The sequence below is a fragment of the Brachyhypopomus gauderio genome, chromosome 3 (genome assembly GCF_052324685.1).
Source record: "Brachyhypopomus gauderio isolate BG-103 chromosome 3, BGAUD_0.2, whole genome shotgun sequence".
Taxonomy (NCBI): domain Eukaryota; kingdom Metazoa; phylum Chordata; class Actinopteri; order Gymnotiformes; family Hypopomidae; genus Brachyhypopomus; species Brachyhypopomus gauderio.
The window spans coordinates 15433513-15454764 of NC_135213.1; the positions used below are offsets into that span (position 1 = coordinate 15433513).

General features: G+C 41.6%; 2 protein-coding genes across 4 annotated transcripts; one reads left to right on the forward strand and one right to left on the reverse strand.

Annotated features, from left to right (window-relative positions):
- Positions 1 to 710: 710 nt before the first annotated feature.
- LOC143509751 (carbohydrate sulfotransferase 3-like) lies at positions 711 to 6329 on the reverse strand. Its single transcript, XM_076998574.1, has 3 exons — positions 6257 to 6329; positions 4214 to 4373; positions 711 to 2792 (listed from the first exon to the last, which is right to left on the reverse strand). The coding sequence occupies exons 2-3, from the start codon at positions 4297 to 4299 to the stop codon at positions 1559 to 1561; spliced, it is 1320 nt and encodes a 439-aa protein (XP_076854689.1). The 5' UTR covers positions 4300 to 4373; positions 6257 to 6329; the 3' UTR covers positions 711 to 1558.
- Positions 6330 to 17643: 11314 nt separating this feature from the next.
- Positions 17644 to 20073, forward strand: LOC143509752 (uncharacterized). 3 transcript variants are annotated; one of them, XM_076998577.1, is made up of 3 exons: positions 17644 to 18190; positions 18447 to 18474; positions 19134 to 20073. In XM_076998577.1, the coding sequence occupies exons 2-3, from the start codon at positions 18465 to 18467 to the stop codon at positions 19916 to 19918; spliced, it is 795 nt and encodes a 264-aa protein (XP_076854692.1). In that variant the 5' UTR covers positions 17644 to 18190; positions 18447 to 18464; the 3' UTR covers positions 19919 to 20073. The 3 variants fall into 3 exon arrangements, with proteins under 3 accessions (XP_076854692.1, XP_076854691.1, XP_076854690.1); XM_076998576.1 differs by having other exon boundaries at positions 17645 to 18133; positions 18430 to 18474; positions 19134 to 20072; XM_076998575.1 differs by having other exon boundaries at positions 17646 to 18190; positions 18430 to 18474; positions 19134 to 20071.
- Positions 20074 to 21252: the final 1179 nt, after the last annotated feature.

Consider the following 21252-nt stretch of genomic DNA (forward strand, 5'->3'; position numbering starts at 1 on the left):
ATTGAAGCCAGTGCTTCTCTATGTATAACAAAGTGTGTCCACTTGGCATTGTGTGAGGCCTTTTTGACGAGGGCCTGAACTCCTTTTCTCATCCCTGCCATGGTCTGTGCTCCATCACTGCAACATCAATGCAGTTCTCCCATTTTAGTCCATTCTCAGTCAGAAAACAGTCCAGTATTTTGAATAGCTCTTCAGCTGTGGTTCTGTTTCTGACATATTTACAAAAAAGTAGATCCTCACAGTGAGTTTGTCATGTCAAAATGTATATACGTCTTTGTTGCTGTCTGTTGCTTCATCAAATTGTAGGGCAAAATGTTTGTCTTTGAGTTTATCTCTCAGTTGCTCTTGAAGATCGTAAGCAATGTCATTTATACATCTGGCAACAGTGTCATTGGACAGAGGGATAGTTTTTATTTTTGCAGCACTTTTGTCATAACGCATGACAGAGACCATGTCTAATGCTGCAGGCAGTATCAGCTCCTCCTCATCGGGAGGTGTGTTTGGGTGTCTGAACGTCAGTCTAAGATGAATATGCATAATAGCATAATGGTCAATAAAACACCCAAGGCTGTAGGTCCAAGCAAACCAACCTGTGCACCACCTGGATTGACTACAAAAAAGCCAATGACCCGATGCCCCGCATATGGATTCTGGAATGCATGAGGCAGTATAACATCAACAGGACTCAAAATGTTTGCTTGTTGCTTTATTATAACATAAATCCTTTTAATTTGTTAGGTTATGAAACCCACATTACTCCATCTATCAACGATCCAACAATCCAAGTGAATAAAGAAAAACAACATCAAAGATCACATTTACTTTGGTCAAAAAATAGAAATATCAAATAACTGTGAAAATAGCAACTGTGCTTTGAAAACGCTCCCTCTGAAAAAGATTGAAGCACGGGCGATTTCTTCAGCCACAACAAAGCTAGTTTTTACTGCCACTTCGTTTGTGGTTGTGAACACATTCTGTTGCGATTGTAGTTTGCCTTTTAATTCTTTGGCAATTTGTTGTTTTTCTTGATGCCTAATTTTGGCATACTTAGCTCGGTGTTTGGTCACAAAATGCCGACATATATTGTACTCTTTGACAACCACCACCGCTTCATACCCGTTTTTCTCCTTGAAGCACAAACATGTATTTGCTTTCCCCCTTCCATCTGCATCGTTGTTTCTCTTCCTGGACATTTTGGGATCATTATTTGTATTTCTCAATTACACTTGCTGGGAAAATCACATCGATATAGAAACACTGCAGTATTGAGATGCCGTCACTTCACTGGAAATTATTATTATTTTTGGACAATTTGGCTTTTAAGCTCTCACAGGCCACATAAAATGAAGTGGCGGGCCACATTTGGCCCGTGGGCCTTGAGTTTGAAACCTGTGCCATAGATCATACAGACTGATTTACTTTACTATCAGGTTTATGAAGGAGTCAGTTGGATGTATTTTGGGACAGAGCCATTAATCTAAAAAAATTAAACAAATCATGACATCAAACTGTGTCTCTTATAAGTGTTCCAAATAAATAACAAACAGTATTTGCATGGTCATAGATAAGTCCTTTCCTCAATCAGACTCACTAATTTATTGGTTAGCATCTCACTGTTTTCAGCAAATGTGTAGCCAAACAGACTCATAGTGGGGCCACACACTTTCTGCACCACCTGGACCAGTTTAAAGGGCATGCTGTTCCTCCACTTCTCCACTTGCTGTGTGGAGTTCTTCTGGGTGGAGTACACTCCGCTTACGTCACTAGAGGCTTGTGTGCTCCTCAGGATCCACTGCTTCACTTTGGGAGTGAAGGGGATGCCAGTAAACTGGTACATCTCTGCAGCTTTTCTCAGAGGAAACCTCGCAATATCCTCATAGCGCACGAGCATGTAGCGTCCACGCAGCCAGCTGGGCTGTTTCAGACCCACCTCCGCCGACATACGGATGTTGTCACAGTTCCCTTTGAGCTTCTTTACCTCGATATCATCCTCAGGTATGTCTCCATCTTTGGCCCAACTTTTCCAGCTCCTGTATTTCCTGAAGAAGGCCACCATGCGAGAAGCTAGCACTGCACGTGGGTCCCGGACCAGCTGGATAATCCTCACGTCTAGGCGCGGGTCCTCCAACAGGGGGCGCAATGTCTCCAGGTGCTGTATACGTACAGACTTTATGGCAAGCTGCTGCTTCTGCAGGCAAGATTCAGAGGCCAGTGTGAGGTTAAGTGGGCCACAGCGGCGTATGCGGCAATGGTACCGCTCAAACAGCTTCTTCACGGTGGGTGTACAGACTGGGGTGTTGCACAGCGACTGGCTGGATGCACGGCGGAAGAGTGCCGCTGTAATGTGAGCTTGTGGAGGGGGATCAATGAAGCTCTCCAGCAGGGAGAAGTCACACAGGAACAGCTGACGCAGGACATCGCGGTAGGCAGAGACCGAAGCAGAAGCGTTGGTCCCACCACCCTCCAGAGTCAGCATACGCTCCACGTGCCACAGTGGCTCAAACAGATAGAACATATTTTCCCCCTGCTGGTTAAAAAACTCACCTACAAAAGAGGAACCTGTCCGGGTGGAGGCCAATAAGAGGATGTGTTTCCTTCCATCAGGCACGGATGGCAGGGTGATGCCACTGAGGTTGTTGTAGTTCTTGTCCAGCCACCACTTTGTGCGTTTGTAGGATAAGAGGTCAGTCTGGCTCAGGCTAGAGCCATTCTGTCCCAAAGCATTCCAGAATAATCCACTATCCAGGAGAGGAGTTTGGGGAGTTTGCTTCGAGTTGAGCTTATCTGAAACCCTTAGAAACACAAACACAAAGCTACTCAGCCTGTATTTTGACATCTTCAGCACAGTATTTTGAGGCTCCACAGCAGAGATGTATAGTAACAAAGTAGAACTTCACTACTGTACTTTAGTACTAAAATGCTGTATCTGTACTCTACTGGAGTATTATTATTTTTTTACTTCACTACATATTTTCCTTTAGCTTAATACATTTACACCGACACATTTTTACGAGCTATATAGTAGTTATTTGTTACAATTATAAACACGTTAGCTGGGAATCAAACCTATATTATCATCGGATGGCGGTCACTGGGTCAAGTGATCAGGCTGTCTCATGAGAAAACTACGCATTCTCCGGTCACGTCCTGCCTTTTACTCTGCTGCCTGTCTTCCCTGAACACTTGAGCTTCGTAAGCCTTAGTCCGATTTGAGATGGAAGAGCCAGCAATACCTCCTTCACCACTTTCAGCACATTCCATACTTTCAACATTGAGTGATCGTGGCAGTGAGGGTGAGGAAAGAGACCACACTGGTCCTACCTAGAGACAATGTTTGCGTTTGCTGGACTAAAAGAAAATTCCTATGGGATGAAGTGCCTACTCTTGAAGAGTGTGAAATATTGGCCTTCAAAAATTCACCTTAGAACTTGAAGAAACACATCAAGGTAAATGACAAATATAACGCACTGAAGACACACCAGCTTGAGCTATCAGTAAGTGCTAGCTAGGTTAGTTATCTTAGCTAGCTAGCTAACTAACCCAATGATGTTCATGATGTGCTGCAGTATTCACTTTAGCTGGCAATCATAAAGGTGATGTCACGTTGAATTGTGCTTTTAGTAACAGTCGCTACTTGTTTTTACATACAGAACACTTGAATTTGTGGTCTTTGACAGTTTTGTAAGTGATATATAAACAATTTTATAAACAAAACATACTTGTGCTTTTTAATTTGAGTACTTGAGCAGTAACTTTTAGAACAGGGGTGCCCACAACTTTTCAGCTAGCGAGCTACTTATAAGATGACCAAGTCAAAATTATCTACCTACTATAATAATTCAAAACAAATTTATTTTTTAGTGGCATTTGTGTCAAATTTTCACAGGGGGTGGCGGCGTGTGACGATTGTTGACATCCCTGTCAAGAGCATTGTGCAGTGTGAGCCTATATGAAAATCAGTATATTTCCAGGTGCACACAAGGCTTGTGTTTAAGTCCTGTTGGCACAAATATTATTTATGTTGTTATTATCTCTGCAAGCACTTTCTCAGAACACAAATTTTCAGGTTATTCATTTCAATTTGTTATGCATATTATTCATTGTGTGAAGTCATGCCAATAAATATATGTTGTCTGAAACAAAGAGGAGGGAGAGAGTGAGAGTCAAAGACAAATAATTTGGATTTTGCAATTTACTTTGGCAATGGACTTACTTTTCAATTATGTTGTTCTCTCTCTGAATGATGACCAGTGCAACAATTAAGAGAAAGGAGAAACAGAGAGTGTATTTAATCCTCATTTTTGAAGATGACGTTGAGACAGAAGTCTTATGGAATCCACTGCTGAACTGTGTCTAGAAGCTTCAGTTTCCTTCTGAAACACACACACACACACACACACACACACACACACACACACACACACACACACACACACACACACACACACACACACACACACACACACACACACACACACACACATTACATTCAAATTATGCAACCTAGTGTCCTGTTCATTTGGTATGTTCTTGAATGTGAATTTGAAGACAGAGTTCCTTGTCATATAAGGAACTCTGGTTTATATAAATGTTATATAGGTTTATATATAAATAGTTGTATTTCAATGTAGTTACATAGATACAGTTTTTAGTTTGAGCAAGCTTGCAACCAGCAATGTTGTTATTTGATGGTTAGCGTTTTCTGTTCCTATTTCTGAGCTTTGGCATTTGAAGGGTAATTTTAGGTTTGGACTTGGGATCAATATGTATATTTGCAAATTGTGTAATGCTGAGTAATATGCTTATATCCTTTACTCGCTACATACACCAAACCAGGCATTTAGTTGTGGAGTGCCAGACTTCACGTTCATATAGAAAACTCACTGCTTTTAAGTCTCATTTGTACAGGGATCCAAAGGAATTCCAAATATCTAGTCTACTGTCACAGTAGGCTGGCCCAGGTCCTCAGGGGAAACACCCACTCCCAGACACACCCAGAACACAACAATTCCTCATTCCCAATCACCATCATACTGATTCCCATTACCATCACATCGCCACCACTCCCGGCTTCCTGCACCGTCCAGTGCTGCACATTCCTCTCAGTCTACACTTAGAGCGAGCTTCCGCTGTGGGCTAATGTGAGTAACCTTCGTTTAGAGTGTGGAGTGTGCCACTCTACCTAGCCTTTCTAAAAGCGCCTAATGCACCTAGTTTACTTGAGTGGCGTCTCATTTACTGTGCTATGGACAATAAATACCCCCCCCCCCCCTCCGCTTCTGCCTCACAACATAGACATTCAGTTTCATCTTATACAGTCAAAATTTACTTGTTACATATGGGGTGGTCTGTTTGAATGTGGCTATTTGAAAGGCAATTTGAATGACCATTTACAACAGGGCAGAAGACTATCAGGGTCTGGACCCTGCATTTGTACATAGTATGTTAGGATCAGGATTCTGAACTGATGGTTAAGGCCATAGATGTAGTGCTTAGAGCATTTAGATAAGCAGAGTGATGTAAAGTTGACTTATTTTTAAATGTTCCTATAGCTACTGATTCTGTTAAACTATGCATATTCTGACATTTTAATATTAAACATTCTTCAAAGGAACATGCTACAATTGTTATGTTGTAGTATTTGTGTAAGTGATTTACTGAAATCATGCAAAAGTTAAAACACTTAAGTGTGCATGTTGTCTAGCGTCTTTCTTTGCCAGTGCTTGTTTTGACCATGTCTCCCGAGTGTTTTAGTGTTCTGTGTGTCTGCTAACGCTACACACTGTGATACAAACATCCTTCACCCCATCACACTCATTCCTTCACTTTTTGTGATTTTTGTCAATTGTCAAAAATAAACTACTGAAAAGCTGTAAAAAAAAAACATCTAAAAAGCTGTAAAAGTCTCATCTGCATAAAAAATCAGGTTACTCTAACAAACGTGAGGGTAAAAACATTTTTTGTCGTATTTTTTTAAACAAGGTAAAGTACATTGGCGTATGTTTATATTCCCTACATATTCTCTTTTTGTTGTTTATCTTGTTATTTTTATTGACTGTACTTCAGCTACAGCAGCATTACAGTTGACAGTGATGATCTAACAGTTTAACATTGCCCACACTGGCAATGAGTAACATATAGTACTGTAGACTGTCTTTCTGATGATTTATATATTCTACCTCAGCTAAACATTGTACTAGACACAGTATACTTTAACGCTGATTCCACATTCAGGAAATGCTGCATGTACGCTTACCTCTGAGCTGTCACTTCACAGTCACACTGTCCCAGGTATTTGCTTTTCTGTGATTCACATTCCATAGTGTCATATTTAACTGTCTGCAGACCTTCAGTGCAACACATAATATATCAGCATAAAAGACGCTGATAGGTTGAGTAAATAAACTGAGGTGTCTCCTTTTTGTAAGTAAACATCAAATGGTTCATTCCAGTGAGAGACAAAGGTACAATTAGTAGGAGAGATATAAATTGCTTGCTCAAGCATTAAATATCTCTTAATTGTAATTATTTCTTGACTTATTTTTAAAAAGTGAAAACTCGATGCCAAGTTATAGTGACAAGTTCCCACTGACACAGATATTGTTATAACATTTCCTGAATTATGGTAGCAAGGTTAATGCCCATGTTAATATCAGCAAGGTTACGATTCACTGATTTAGGCTCTTCATCTAAAAACAATTAAGCAAACATGAAGAAATGCAGACATTATGCAGACATTCCTGATAAACCGTGGTGTCTCACTCAGGGTGGAACCTCATGTTCTTTAGCACACTTACATTGTGTAGTAAGATTGACATTAATCTGTATAATTTGAGTGCATTAGAATGAAAGCTGAGCTGAACCAAAACACTAGCATGGAAAGAGAATGCCTTATAGGCTTGAGTTTAAGTAAACCTGGCACAGTGTGGACTGTTTGCTTGCTTCACATTCAGATTTGGTACTCATATATATCTACTCCTGTCCGGGCTCCTGGGGCTTAATGTGGTGCTGCTGGGAGGAGCCACCAGGAGCCTGAGGTGTTGCTGCTGCTGCTGTTGGGACTCAGTGTGCTGTGGATGATGTGGTTCCTGCTGTGGGCCCGTCGACAACCCGGCTCACCTCCACACACTGACCACCTTGCTGTCACCAGTAATCAGATATTGTCTGTCTCAGATACACTGAAGCCTCTCCGCTGTTTGGAAATGGCTTTTGTATTGATTTTTGTAATACTGAAAAACTAGTCTAATCTCAGATGTATTGTATGCAATTCTGAATTTTGCTTTCTATTCTGGACTATAACCACCACACCACGCTTCCTGACAGTACTCAGGAGGAACCACCTGACAGTGAAAATCAACCACTTGTTCTTATTGTACTTTCCATTGTATGTTACAGTACGTATGACCATTTGCACTTCTTCTAGGTATCGGTTTTAATTCCTGTAGATTTGTGATATTGAACCTATATATGTATTTGCACTTCTGGGTATTGATTGATACAGAGTCATCAGCTCTGGTCAGAATTTCATTGGATGCCCATGGTTATCACTGCAAAAACTTTACTGATAAACCAGGACAGCGCGTCCCAAAAGCTGGAGCCATAGCTGAGTCTGGAGTAGGACGAGCTGCAGCAGAGTGGAGCATCTTTGAAGCAGAAGCCAATGGGCCAAATCCTTCTGCAGCTGCTCAGGCTAATGTCCTGGGAGTTTTTCTTGTGAAAAGGTTTAAAATCAGTGATGCAGGGAATTTCAAGTGCTTGAAGAAACTACTTTTTGAAAAGATATCACTGTATATAATATTTCAGGACTGTTTCTTTTATTATGTAGTAAAATTATATCTAAAAAAACTAAATAAAAGAACAAAACCTTTACAGGAAAAAATAGTGATGTCTTAATAGTGCTGTCGCATGCACATACATGTTCAGGTAGGAGCGCCCCTTATCAAAATTGAGCTTAGGGCCCCAGGAAAATTGGAACCGGTTCTGGTCTTAGTCATTTATGAACCTGTTCACACACCTTTATGCAGTGTTGGGTAAGTTACTTTAAAAATGTAATTCGTTACAGTTACAAGTTACTTGTTTAAAATGTAATTGTAGTGTAACTTTTCCAATTACTTTTAACTAATTACTTTTGGATTATTTTTGATTACTTTAAGGTTTAAATGAGTATTGACCCATGATCAACATTTAATTTTTGAGAACTGACAGTGTGACCCTTAAAAGACTACTAAGCTGAGAGGGAATTGCTGACAGGCAATCACAGGAGGTCCACAAGAAGAGATGCCTGCACCAGGCATGTAAGATTCTCAGACTCCTATCATCGGGCCATACTCTTTTCAGCTCCTCCCCCAGGTTCTATCATTTGCACAGTTTGCAGACTAACACAAGCAGATTCAGAAACCACTTCTTTCCCACAGCGGTCATCTTATTTAATTCTTCCCCAAAGACCATTCTTTTCTTCCCCTCTATCCATACCTTACCATCCACACAACATCTGTACAGTGTTCCTCTTCAATTCACATCTGTATAGCCCTATCTACAGTGGTATAAGATAATCTGTATATTATCTGTATGATTCATCTGTATTTATCACATTTATTTATACCATGCTATTTTTCTTTGCCCTGTGCATTGTAATGCCACTACATTACACAAAACTACATTACACACACATGCATTTCCCCAGGTAATTTATCTACTCTGCACATATCTATTGACCATCTTTACTTACACTAGCTGTAAATAACTGCATTTTATCTCTGAATACTTCATTCTATACAATCTGCACGTGTTGCACTTGATTAGATACCAAACTGTATTTCATTACTTCATACAAATTTAATTCAAATGTATTGCTCAACAACCAGAGGGTGGCATCTCCCGAATGCTTGTACATTGATTGCACCATTTATATTTATCCTGCATATTCAGTTATCTTCTGTGTCATGATTTGCCATGCATACGTATGCTATGCCGCCCTGTTGGCGTGGTCTGAAATTCATCATGTAATAAGATTATTAAAACAATGAAATTTACAAAACCTTTACAGCAAAAAAATAATACTGTCTTAAGGAGCCTGTGAAAGCTATTGAATCTCATTTAGACAACATAATATGTGTTGTCTAAATAAGAGCTGGAGTAGAAGCCTGTCACCACTCATCACGCTGTGTGTGTTTGTTTGTAACATGAAGTTGACCTGAGTGCATGATGGTATTATCACTCCCCTCTTGTTTGTCTGGTCTTGTGTGCTTATGTTTAGTCCTAGCATGCTATTGTATGTTGTTTTATGTAAAATCTCCACAGTGGGGTTTCCCCTCTTTAAAAAATTTGAGAGGGGGCTAATGGGGTCACTGGCCACTGTAGTTGGCCAGGATTATGTGTATATACACTATATTGTCAAAAGTATTTGCTCACGTTCCTTGACTCACATATGAGCTTAAGTGACATCCCATTCCTAATCCAAAGGGTTCGATATGACGTTGGTCCTGTTGGAGAAAAATTAATTCTCCTTCTGTAGACCCAGACGGGCCCCAACACCGCCCCGATGGACCGACAGGTTGTTGACTGGACGATTCAAATAAAGTCTTGACACCAAAAGTTCTTTTGTATTCTATTTATATTGTATAAAACCAAATGCAGATTAATCAGAGTATACAAGGTACAATGTATCTAGTGCACTAGGGCTAGTTGCCTAATGACAGGACTGCTGCACTTTTTGTTACCAAAGTGTGCTCTGCACCTTGCCAACTATCAGGCTCTGTTGATACTCTGCTGGATAGTTTCAACTCAAAAACTGCCAGTATCTTGGATCAGATTGCACCAGTTAGAGTTAAAGCCATGCAATGTAAGCAGAAAGCTCCACGGAGAAATGATCCTTCAGTTCAGCACCAAAAAAGAGAATGCAGAAAGGCTGAGCGCAGATGGCGTAAAACCAACCTTCACGTACATAAAGAGATTTTCAAAGATAGGCTGCGTGATTACAATATAATAATGTGTAAAGCTAGACAATCCTTCTTCTCTAGCATTATTAACAATAATGTTAACAATAGCAAAGTGCTTTTCACTATGGTTGACAGACTAACAAACCCACCTACATATATGGCCCCTGAGCTAGTTTCAATTGAGAGATGTAATGAGTTTGCAAAATTCTTTAATACTAAAATCCACAATATCAGACAAGCCATCTGTACGCCTACGTCCACTAACGAGCCGATTTTCTCTCCAAAACCACGCAAAATGTTCAACATGTCCCAGTTCAGTACTATTAATGAAGAAGGTTTAATCGATACAGTGAGTCATCTCAAATCATCCACTTGCAGCCTTTATACATTACCAACCAAGTTTTTAAAGAATGTCTTTCCTGCAATATCTGTGAACATTCTTCAAATAGTAAATTCCTCACTCATGTCAGGTGTATTTCCGAGTGCATTAAAAACTGCAGTTGTGAAGCCTCTCTTGAAAAAGAAAACCCTAGATACAAGCTTGTTGAATAATTATAGACCAATTTCTAATCTACCATTCATTGGAAAAATAATAGAAAAAATAGTCTTCAAGCAAATTATGCACTTTCTGTCCACAAATAGCTGTCTAGACCAGGGGTACTCAACTGGCGGACCGCGGTCCGGATCCGGACCCGAACGCAGTCCTGTCCGGACCCAATCTCATTCCTGATTAACTGGATACGGACCAAAACAAAACCGGAGCATTTATTTCAGGGCTATTGAAAAAACACTCCGTGTTACGTTCGCCACCCCCCACCCCCCACCCCCGCTCAACAACAAGCCTGCCTGGTTGTTGCGACGCGAGGGTCCGCGCGGCGAAAATGACGTAATCGCTGTGGCTCCGCGTGTGCGCGAGTGCCTCGCGCGCTGTCGGTTCGCGAGGTCGTGCACCTCTCGAATTTTGTAACTTCGCGCCGCGCTTCAGCGCAATGAACAAAGTCACGTTTTCTGGGTTCATACACCTTTATAAGGTGGAATTCAAGCACTTGTACGTCACTTTCAAGGTCCATTTCAATATTTCCCAGCATGTTAAACATAATTAAGTTAAATATTTATACATATACTCGAAATAATTCGCTTTTTATCACATTATTTAACGGTTGTTTATTTAAAAAACGCCCAATCTTCACGTCTTCACGTTCTCTCATGTTTCGTCCTGGAATTACAAGAGGCTCGTATTTGTTAACCTAATACAAGAGAACTATTCAGTCAGACAGATATTTGTTGTGAAACCAAGTAGTTACAATTTCAAGCATTTTAAAGTACTTTAACCTAAATTCCAGCACTTTTCAAACCTGAAACATATAGCAACATTAAAATTGGTCAGGTAAATGTTCATTCCCCTGTTTTGAGGGGTGTTTCTACCACATATCGTTTCGGACAAAACGCCTATCGTTTCGGAGAACACTGCAGTGACGCTCGCGACGCTCGCGACCCCCCCCCCCCCCTCAACAACTTACGTTCGCCACCCCCGCCGCACCGGACCTCAGGTCACAGGTATCTGCCAAAATTGGACCGCGGACAGTTTTAGTTGAGTACGCCTGGTCTAGACCAATTTCAGTCTGGCTTCAGACCTAATCATAGTACTGAGACTGCACTAATTAGGGTTATCAATGACATTCGGTTAAATACAGACACAGGAAACATGTCTGTTCTTCTACTGCTCGATCTCAGCGCTGCCTTTGACACTATTGACCACAAAATTCTCATAAATAGACTTGAAAACTGGGTTGGACTCTCAGGAACTGTCCTAAAATGGTTCAGTTCATACCTTAAAGGAAGGAACTTCTTTGTGGAAATGGAGGGTAATGTTTCTGAGACTGTGCCAGTGACCTGTGGTGTACCCCAGGGTTCAATTCTTGGGCCACTCTTATTTAATTTATATATGATTCCTCTGGGTGAAATCATGCATACTTATGGGATATCTTACCACAGCTATGCAGATGACACTCAGATCTACATGGCCCTCTGCCCAAACGACTACGGTCCCCTAGACTCACTGTGTAAATGCCTTGAGCACATAAACAAGTGGATGAAACACAACTTTCTGCAGTTAAATAAAGATAAAACGGAGATTATTTTATTTGGGAACAGCAATGAAAGACACAGACTAGCTGCCTATCTAGATTCGAGAGGCCTAAAATCTAAAGAACTAGTACGTAACCTTGGTGTACTAATGGACTCTGATCTCACCTTTAGCAGTCATGTCAAAGCTGTCACCAAATCAGCTTTCTATCACCTCAAAAACATTAACAAAATCAGAGATTGTATGGCTAAAGCAGACCTGGAGAAACTCATCCACGCCTTTGTTTCTAGTAGGATTGATTACTGTAATGGGCTCCTAACTGGACTCCCAAAAAAGACAATTAAACAGCTTCAGCTGATTCAAAATGCAGCTGCCAGAGTTCTCACTAGGAGTAAAAGAAGGGAGCACATCACTCCCATCCTTAAATCCTTACACTGGATACCCGTATGTTACAGGATAGACTTTAAGGTACTATTACTGGTCTATAAATGTCTTAATGGTGTAGGACCAGTATATTTATTGGATGTGCTCCAACAATATGAGCCGAGCAGAACTCTCAGATCATTAGGAACTGGTCAGTTAGTGCAGCCTAAGGTAAAAACTAAACATGGAGAGGCGGCGTTTAGCTACTACGCCGTTCAGAAATGGAACCGGTTGTCAGAGAGCATTAGAAGAGCCCCAACACTAGATACCTTTAAATCCAGACTGAAAACCTTCATGTTTGAGCAGGCCTTCAGCTCAGTTTAATTACCTTTACTCTGTAACGGCACTTTTATCATCATTAACTTCCTTTAAATCTACTGTTTTAATCATGCTTCCTATTTTAGATTTTATTGTGTTTGTTTCTTTTTTTATGTTTAAGTCTAACATTTTATTTTTACTGTTCTTATCTTTGCTCCCCCCCTTTAGATCTTATTTACTTTTTATTATTTTATTTACTGTACTTTTTACATTCTATGTTATTTTATTATATATTTTTCTTTATATATGTGATTAATTTCTTAAATCTATTGTTTTACATTTTTCTGTGTTTTCTTTTCATTTGTAAAGCACTTTGAATGACCGTTGTGTATGAAAGGTGCTATATAAATAAACTTGCCTTGCCTTGCCTTGCCTTGCCTTGCCTAAGTCTATCAAAGCCAAGTATGTCAAATAGCAGAGTCTGAACAAGAAGCCATGTGCTGGGCGAACTCTCTCCTTTTATACCATTCTCTCTTCAGTTCTCTATTAGTTCTCTTCCAAGTAACACAGGTTAACACAGAGGTCACCCCCCCACACTTTCCCTCTGTGCCGGTTTGTGCAACATCCTTGTCAGCAAAACGGTTGAGTGCACCTGTCGGTCTCAGCGCTCCGGCTGGGTGCACTTGTTGCGTCTCAGCGCTCACCCTTCCCCGACACCAACGTTCTGCGACCCTTCACCTCCCTACACCTCGATCTCTGGCATGCGCCCAAAATAAACTCGCCCAGAGCCAGGTGCATCGAGTTAACCACAAGTGCATCGAAAGGTCGAGTGCACTTGCAGACTGAGGTCTTCCTTTGTCAACACAGGTCACTCATGTTCTCAGAATGTATGTCTGTCAGACCTTTCTTGGAATGTGATGTACAGTTTAATTGTTAACGCTTTACTTTATGCTTAGCAGTTGATTAACACAGTAATGCTCTTTCACAGTCCACCATTTGCAGTTAGAACAGCTTAAACTATTCTGTCCAAGGTTTCGGAGTGTGTTTATAGGAATTTTTGACTATTCTTTCAGAAGCGCATTTGTGAGGTCACATACTGATGTTGGACTAGAAGGCCTGGCTCTCAGTCTCCACTCTAATTCATCCCAAAGGTGTTCTATCGGGTTGAGGTCAGGACTCTATGCAGGACAGTCAAGTTCATCCACACCAGACTCTGCCATCCATGTCTTTATGGACCTTGCTTTGTGCACTGGTGCATAGTCATGTTGGAAGAGGAAGAGGCCAGCTCCAAACTTTTCCCACAAAGTTGTTAGCATGGAATTGTCCAAAATGTCTTGGTATGCTAAAGTATTGAGAGTTACTTTCACTGGAACTAAGGGGTCAAGCCCAGCTCCTGAAAAACAACCCCGTACCATAATCCCCCCTCCACCAAACTTTACACCTGGCACAATGCAGTCAGACAAGTACCGTTCTCCTGGCAACCACCAAACCCACACTCGTGCATCAGATTGCCAGATGGAGAAGCATGTCACATAATCCGCTCCCCAGGGGAGGCCTGAACGGAGGCTTAGGAGTGGCCTGAGCAATAGTCAGAGGCCCAGGAAAAGCCAGAGTATGCGCCGGAGGCCCAGGAGAGGCCACCGCCCGTTCCCGCAACCCGGAGGCGGTCACCGCCCGTTCCCTCGACCAGGAGGGTGTCTCCGCCCATTCCCCGCGACTCGGAGGGGTCACCGCCCATTCCCATGACCCGGAGGGGGTCACCACCCGCTCCCGCGACCTGGAGGAGGTCATCGCCCGTTCCCGCGACCCGGAGGGGGTCACCGCCAGTCCCCACTGCCCACCAGTGGACTCCACCCTTCCCCGCTGCTTGTCAGCTGGTCCCGCCGGTCCCCGCGGACCGCCTGTTGGCTTCCCCGGTCCCCATGAACTGTCTGCAGGTCCCTCCGGCTCCCACAGTGACTGCTCTGCCCACCTGTGGTCCTGGACCTTGACATTATGTCTGCTTTCTCAAAAGGTTGTTTCCCTATGCCCATGTTTCCCTTGTTGCCATGTTCCATACCAGGTTTTTTGTTGGTCCCAGTCCATGTTCATGTCCCTTTTCGTGTCTGCATACCCAATCATGTGTTTGTGCTTGGTACTGTGGTCCGTGTTCCTGTCCCTGTATTGGTTCCCCAGATCACAACCCACTTTGTTCCCGTACCGGTGTCTGTGGTCCAACGTGTGTTTGCATCTGTCTTAGCCTCATCTCCGGTCCCTGGTCCCTCCCCCGTGTCGGCTCCCAGCCCTGCCTTGCCCTGTCCCTCCCCCGAGTTTCCCGTGCCAGTCAGTCTGAGTCTCCCCTAGCGCCCCTTGCCCCATGACCCTGTCCTGTCTCATGTGGTCGACCGTCCTGTCGTGTATCCCGGTTCCCCATATGATGCTCTGTGTCTGCCCCTGGTCTGTCCCCCTTGTAGTCGTCCATGCGTGCCCCAGTGTGGCACGCTTTGAGGGGGAGTAATGTAATGTATGGATCCATTCCTAGTGTTAGTCCTGTCCATGTCTTCTGTTTAAAACCCTTTGATGCACAATATGGGTCAGTTGTCGGCTGAGTTTTCATTTTCTATATCTTATAATTAATCTGCAATAAATTAATATAATCATTCAGCATTTAAGGTATTCCTCAATAAACTTTGCACCAAAGTTGCAGTTTAGGTTTCGGCTACCACTCTTGGTTGGAAGTAAAATTGTTTACACATTATGGGAAAATTCAGATAAATAGGTAACCATACTTTATTTTAATTTAATGGCCATTTTAACTGCATTAAAGATAGAAGGATTCAGTATGGATTTGTGACTATTCTGAGCACCTCATGTTCCTGGCTCATGAGTGTGTGTCTTCTGGTGAGTGTGGGTATTTTAAATGTTGTAGTTTCCTGTCCAGTTAACACCACAGAACTGGTAAGTTCTGCCAGCAGGGAGTTAGCATCATTAGTTATGTGATTGCCAGCTTTGTGGTTGGTGTTATCCTTCCTTATTTTCTGCCTCTCGACTGTGGTCTCAATGGCTCAGGCGAGCTTCTTACCATTCCAAACTCCAGGGCCAGAACCAGTTTTGTTTTCCACCTGTTCTGGGATAATACCCTTAAACTCTTTCCTTTTTGTCACCAGTGAAGCACTGGGCATTTACTGCAGACACCATGTGTATCTACACAAAACAAGCCTAGTGGCCAACATAAAAAGCAAGAAAGGAAACTGAAAAGGGCGGGACAGCATTGGCTACTCAGCAACTCCAGCACAACTCCATTACTAGACACTATAATTACCATAATGCAAAGCGTTTCAAAGAACACAACCCCTTACACCGAGCTTTGTCCAATCAATGCAGCGTAAAATACATACGTACAAAGGTAGCTATTTTATATTCCACAAGAAAGATAGGAACACTCCCCCCCCCCCAAAAAAAGAAGATTTAAATAATAAAAAAAATTGGCACATCTGTCTTACATCCTCAACATCGTGGTGAGGTGAGAATTCCTTGCCATACTCGTCATGGTTAATTTACATAAAATGCAGCATTTAATTACTGTAACTGGTAAGTAGGCTACTAGCACATATTTTGTCCAATTTATTTATTTGATTCTTAACTGGTTAAGGAGCAATGTTCTGTACAAACTGGAGGTATGGGGTCTCATGGGCACTGCTTGAACATAACGCCCATAATATGGTGCCGTCTCTGGTCAGTTGCATCATCCCACTCCTATTTGTTGGGGGAGGGGTCAATCAAAGCCATTTGGTCTTTCATCCTGTTCCGTTTTTTGTTATCGTTAATACACTTGTACAGAGGTGGGACCAAGTCAGTGTTTTGCAAGTCTCAAGTAAGTCCAAGTCTTTATACCTCAAGTCCCGAGTCAAGTCTCAAGCAAAGACACTCAAGTCAAGTCAAGTCTCGAGTCAAGACAGGCAACAGTCAAGTCAAGTCCCAAGTCTGAAACTTGGAATTTCAAGTCCTTTCGAGTCTTTTTTTTAAAATATTTTTTACCAATGTTGCAGGTATATTTTAAATGTAAATAAATTTAAATTGTAAATTCTTTTTTAAATCTGTATTCTCCTCAAATCTTGATAAAACATGTGCAACTGAAAACATGAAGTATAAAAAAAAATTAAAATTACACCTCTTTATTGCAGTTCAATTTGTTAAACTTAGCTGCAAAAATATTCATACTTTAAACTACAATTTTCCAGAAATAAATATTCTGTGAAAAAGTCATAAGTAGAACTCCATGTTCAAATAAAAAGTGCTGATATTTTCACAGTACAATACAAAGAACCATAACAGCATTTTTCCCTCTCTTCTCTTATCTGGTTTCTTGGAGAACATGTGTGTCCATGTGTGAGTGACACAAGACAAACAAATATAAGAACTGAACAATTAACAGGAATCTGCAACTTTAGACATTTCAGTAAACTATTCTGCATTGCATTTGCTGGCCAAAAGTCTGTATGTCATTTGTGCACGATGAATGATGTCCCCATAGCTGAAAACTCGCTCCACTTTTGTCAATATATTTTTTTCTCGACGTAGACGTCTTCAAATACACAATCCATGCTGAGATAGAACTGGATATTATGATGGTGACAGAGAGAGGCTCTCTTCCCCGAGTTCAGATACAGAACCCAGGGTTGCCAACCCTCACGCATTGAGCGTGAGACACACACATTTGACCGTCTTCACACGCTCTCACGCCACACATCCGATTTCTCACGCCGGAAAAAAATCTAGTTTATTTACCTCTGATCCACATCTATGATTCAATGAGTTACTAGTTCGCTCTGGCACCAACCAATGGCGATCGATCGATCGCGATATAATACTTAATTTGTGTCCATTTTACACCCCGCCCGGTAAAAATTTACGTTCGCCAACCCCCCATTTGATTGGTTGTGCTGCAGCTCATGCACAAACACACGTACAGAGTGTGGAAAAGCAGAGGACCGGTCTGCATCAGAAGGACGGAAATGAAATTAATGGGGCACACTTTATAAATATTAATATGCGTTTTAAAATTTAGATTTGGGGTTAAAAAATCAAGTCTTTGCAAGTAAACAGGTTCAAGTCCAATTCAAGTCCCAAGTTATTGGTGTAAAAGTCCAAGTCAAGTCTAAGTCTCTGAATATTTTTTCAAGTCAAGTCAAAAGTCTTAATATTAATGACTCGAGTCTGACTCGAGTCCAAGTCATGTGACTCGAGTCCCCACCTCTGCACTTGTATATTCGGTTTTGCTTCATTCTAGCATTTTCCTCTGAGAAATTCCCCTACATTCCCGTTAGTTGTTGCTACAGGATAAATACTAATAGGTCGGTGTAAAAAGGAAAGTGAAAGTACTGGGACCACTTTAAATTTGGATAATTTGTCACATCTTTCTTCAAACTACAACAAACAGAAGAGACAGGTGGGATCCAGTCATTGCCTTGTGTTTATTTCTGGTTAAGTTTCCAACATCGTTATTGTGAGTATGCGCTAGATTTGAATACAGCTTTTTTCTCTCCACTTATTGGTTGTGCAATTATTGTAAATCTATGGAAAGATGATCTGTGTTTTGTAAAGTTTCGTGTTGTAGTTTCTTATTCAGCATGTAACTACAACTAGATTAGAATGATTATAATGTGTCATATTGTGAATTGATAATTTATGATAGCCTACATATCAGCTTCATAAATGTTACCAACACTGTCATATACCCTGTAGGTTTACTCTCTTTGCAGTTGCTGTTTATTACCAAGATGAGCCAAGGTAAAGCAATAGAAGTCAAACTTGCCTTTTAATTTCATATATTCTGTACTAGAGCTACTGCAAAGACAGAAATGCATTATATTTCTAAATAATTCTAAATTAAAATTCAGTATTGTCTGCACTGTCTGGTGTTAAGAAAACTATTTCATATTTAGATTACTGATGGTTTCCAACTGACGATTACGGATGGTTTTTCCATAGTAGAAACTATGGATACTGCGCTACCATCCTGTAGCTCAGTAACATGGTTCTTCTGACTGTAATAAGAAGTGACACAGCGCCCCCAAGAGTTTTACATTAGTCTTCACAGTTTTGAAAACAGCAGGAAGATTCCCTCGTTAGTTCTACATAGGGAAATTCTGAATATTATTAGGAAGCGATTTATATTTTACTGAGTCAGTACATCACAACCACATGTAGGCCTAATAGTTTATGTACAAAATATGAAACCCAAGGAATATCTAATTTTCACAAATTTCTACATTTACACCTGAAAAAGAAATAGCAAAGGTACAGAATAGCATTTCAAAATTGCTATAAAAGAATATAGGGTAAAGAAGCCAAATACTGTTTAACAAATAGGCTACCATAATGAAACGAACTTACACAAAAATATATTCACTAATTATTTACCTCTCTTTACTTCTCTTTAATTGCAGTTCTTGATGTGATTGATAACTTTGATAGACCAAAAAATAAGTGCAGCGGTGGTCGTTATGCTGACACAGGCAAATATAAAAATGGCCTCACCAACAAACACGGACAACGCATTCCCAAAGTTGGAGCCGTAGCTGAGATTGGAATAGGACGAGCTGGAGTGGAGAGGAGCATCTTACAGGCTGAAGCCAAAGGGCCACATGCTTCTGCACAAGCTGAGCTCAATCTGCTGGGGGCGGGTGCTGTGGTCCAGGCTGGGATTGGAAACGCAACACTTTCAGCTGGTCCACTCGAACTCAACGCTGGTCTGCAAGCAAATGTTGGTGCACATGTTAAAATTGAGGGCATTCTTGATGTGATCGACTATTATGACAGGCCAGGAGATGTACGTTCTGAAGGACCATATGCCAACGCATACACATATGCATATGCCTTTACTGATGAACCAGGAAAGCGCGTCCCGAAAGCTGGAGCTATAGCTGAGGCTGGAGTAGGACGAGCTGCAGCAGAGTTTAGCATCTTTGAAGCAGAAGCTAAAGGGCCAAATGCTTCTGCAGCTGCTCAGGCTAATGTCCTGGGAGCAGGTGCTATGGCTCGAGCTGAAGTTGGAAGTGCATCAGCTTCAGCTGGTCCAGTCAGAGTAACTGCAGGACTGGGAGTGGACACAGGTGTAAGAGTTGGGCCAGATGGGCTAGAAGTTAAGTTCCTGGGCACTGGAGTTACAGTTGGTGAAACTGGTGTTGGTGTTTCAGTTCTTGGAAATGAAATATCTTGTGCAATATTATAACTGAAAACAAAATGATCTGAAATTTGAAGTTTTTCTTGTGGAAAGGTTTGAAATCAGTGAAGCAGGGAATTTCTTTTAAAAAAGATATCACTATATAGAAGATTTCAGGGCTGCTTTAAAAATGTATTTTATCTTATAATAAATTATATCTAAAAACCCTAAATAAAAGATCACAACTTTTACAGGAAAAAAATTCTCTGTCCTAAATTTGTATTACACTTTTGTCCAGTGCCACATTAGTCAGGGACAGATACAGAAACAGATACAGAGACAGTGAGAGAAAGCACAGCAACAAACCAACCAACCCCAGCCATCACAATAAATGAACAGTTCAACCCTGGACCAATAACTGGAGAACATGGGTCACTGCTATGAAGCATTATCTAAACTTTGTGTCAGGGATGGCTCGGATGCCACACCATCTACCTCCACTAGGGACACCCGAATCAGCCCTAGACTACATCCACGCAATCAGCAATGATCCGTCTCACCTGTTGCCATGGCTTCTTAAGGAAGCTTTTGGAGACGGATCATTGCTGATTCGTTTTGGTTATGCCGGTACGTTCTCAGCCCTTTCTCTTGTCTCTCAGTCTCTTGTTGCATTCTCAAGTTAAAGGTGCCTCGCCACCTTACTCTTTCTCTGTCCCTCTCTCTTGTTCTTTTACTTATTCGAGTATTTATCTCCTGTGCCTCTCTCTGGCCTATCAAGTTTTCCCCAAGCTATTTCTCTTCCTATTCGTTATTCTTTTATTTTGGGAAGGTTTTGTTTTGTTGCGGCGTTTTTTGCCTGTATCCAGATTCTTCCCCTGGTGTTTTTATTTCGGTTTTGCGCGACGAGTTTTTTCTGCATCTTTTAGTTGCCTTTGTTATTTTTTTTCCACCCTCTCGCTACGGGTGAGTTTTGCCAGTTCACACATTGAGTCTTCCGCGTTGTTTTTTGTTTCCCTTTTCTACCGAGTGTTCCCGGTTAGTTTCATTTTGCGCGTTGAGTTTTTCCGCGTCTTTTTTTTGTTGGAGTTTTTGCCACTGTGTGTGTGTATGCGTTAACTCCACATTTACTTTTACTTTTCTCACATATTATTGTGCCAGACCGAGCCGGCACTTGGGTCTGCCTCTCAGTATATTCACACAGTGGTTACGTCACCATACCCGCCACGTTTCAGAATGAATCAGCCTTAAACATGGACCCAGCCGCGACACGCGAGGCAGCTGAGCTCAGGGCTGCTCTCACTGCTCAGGGGCAGCTACTTAGTGGTCACGACCAGGCGCTCCAACAGATAACAGAGCAGCTCGGCAACCTCACAACCGCCATACAGGCTATGACCAGTGATACC

Excerpts from the sequence above, each read along its gene's own strand:
- LOC143509751 (XM_076998574.1), bottom strand. The coding sequence starts at position 4,299 with ATGAGGATTAAATACACTCTCTGTTTCTCCTTTCTCTTAATTGTTGCA. Across the intron at positions 2,793-4,213 it reads GAGAACAACATAATTGAAAA|GGTTTCAGATAAGCTCAACT; the intron begins GTAAGTCCATTG and ends TGTGTTTCTAAG.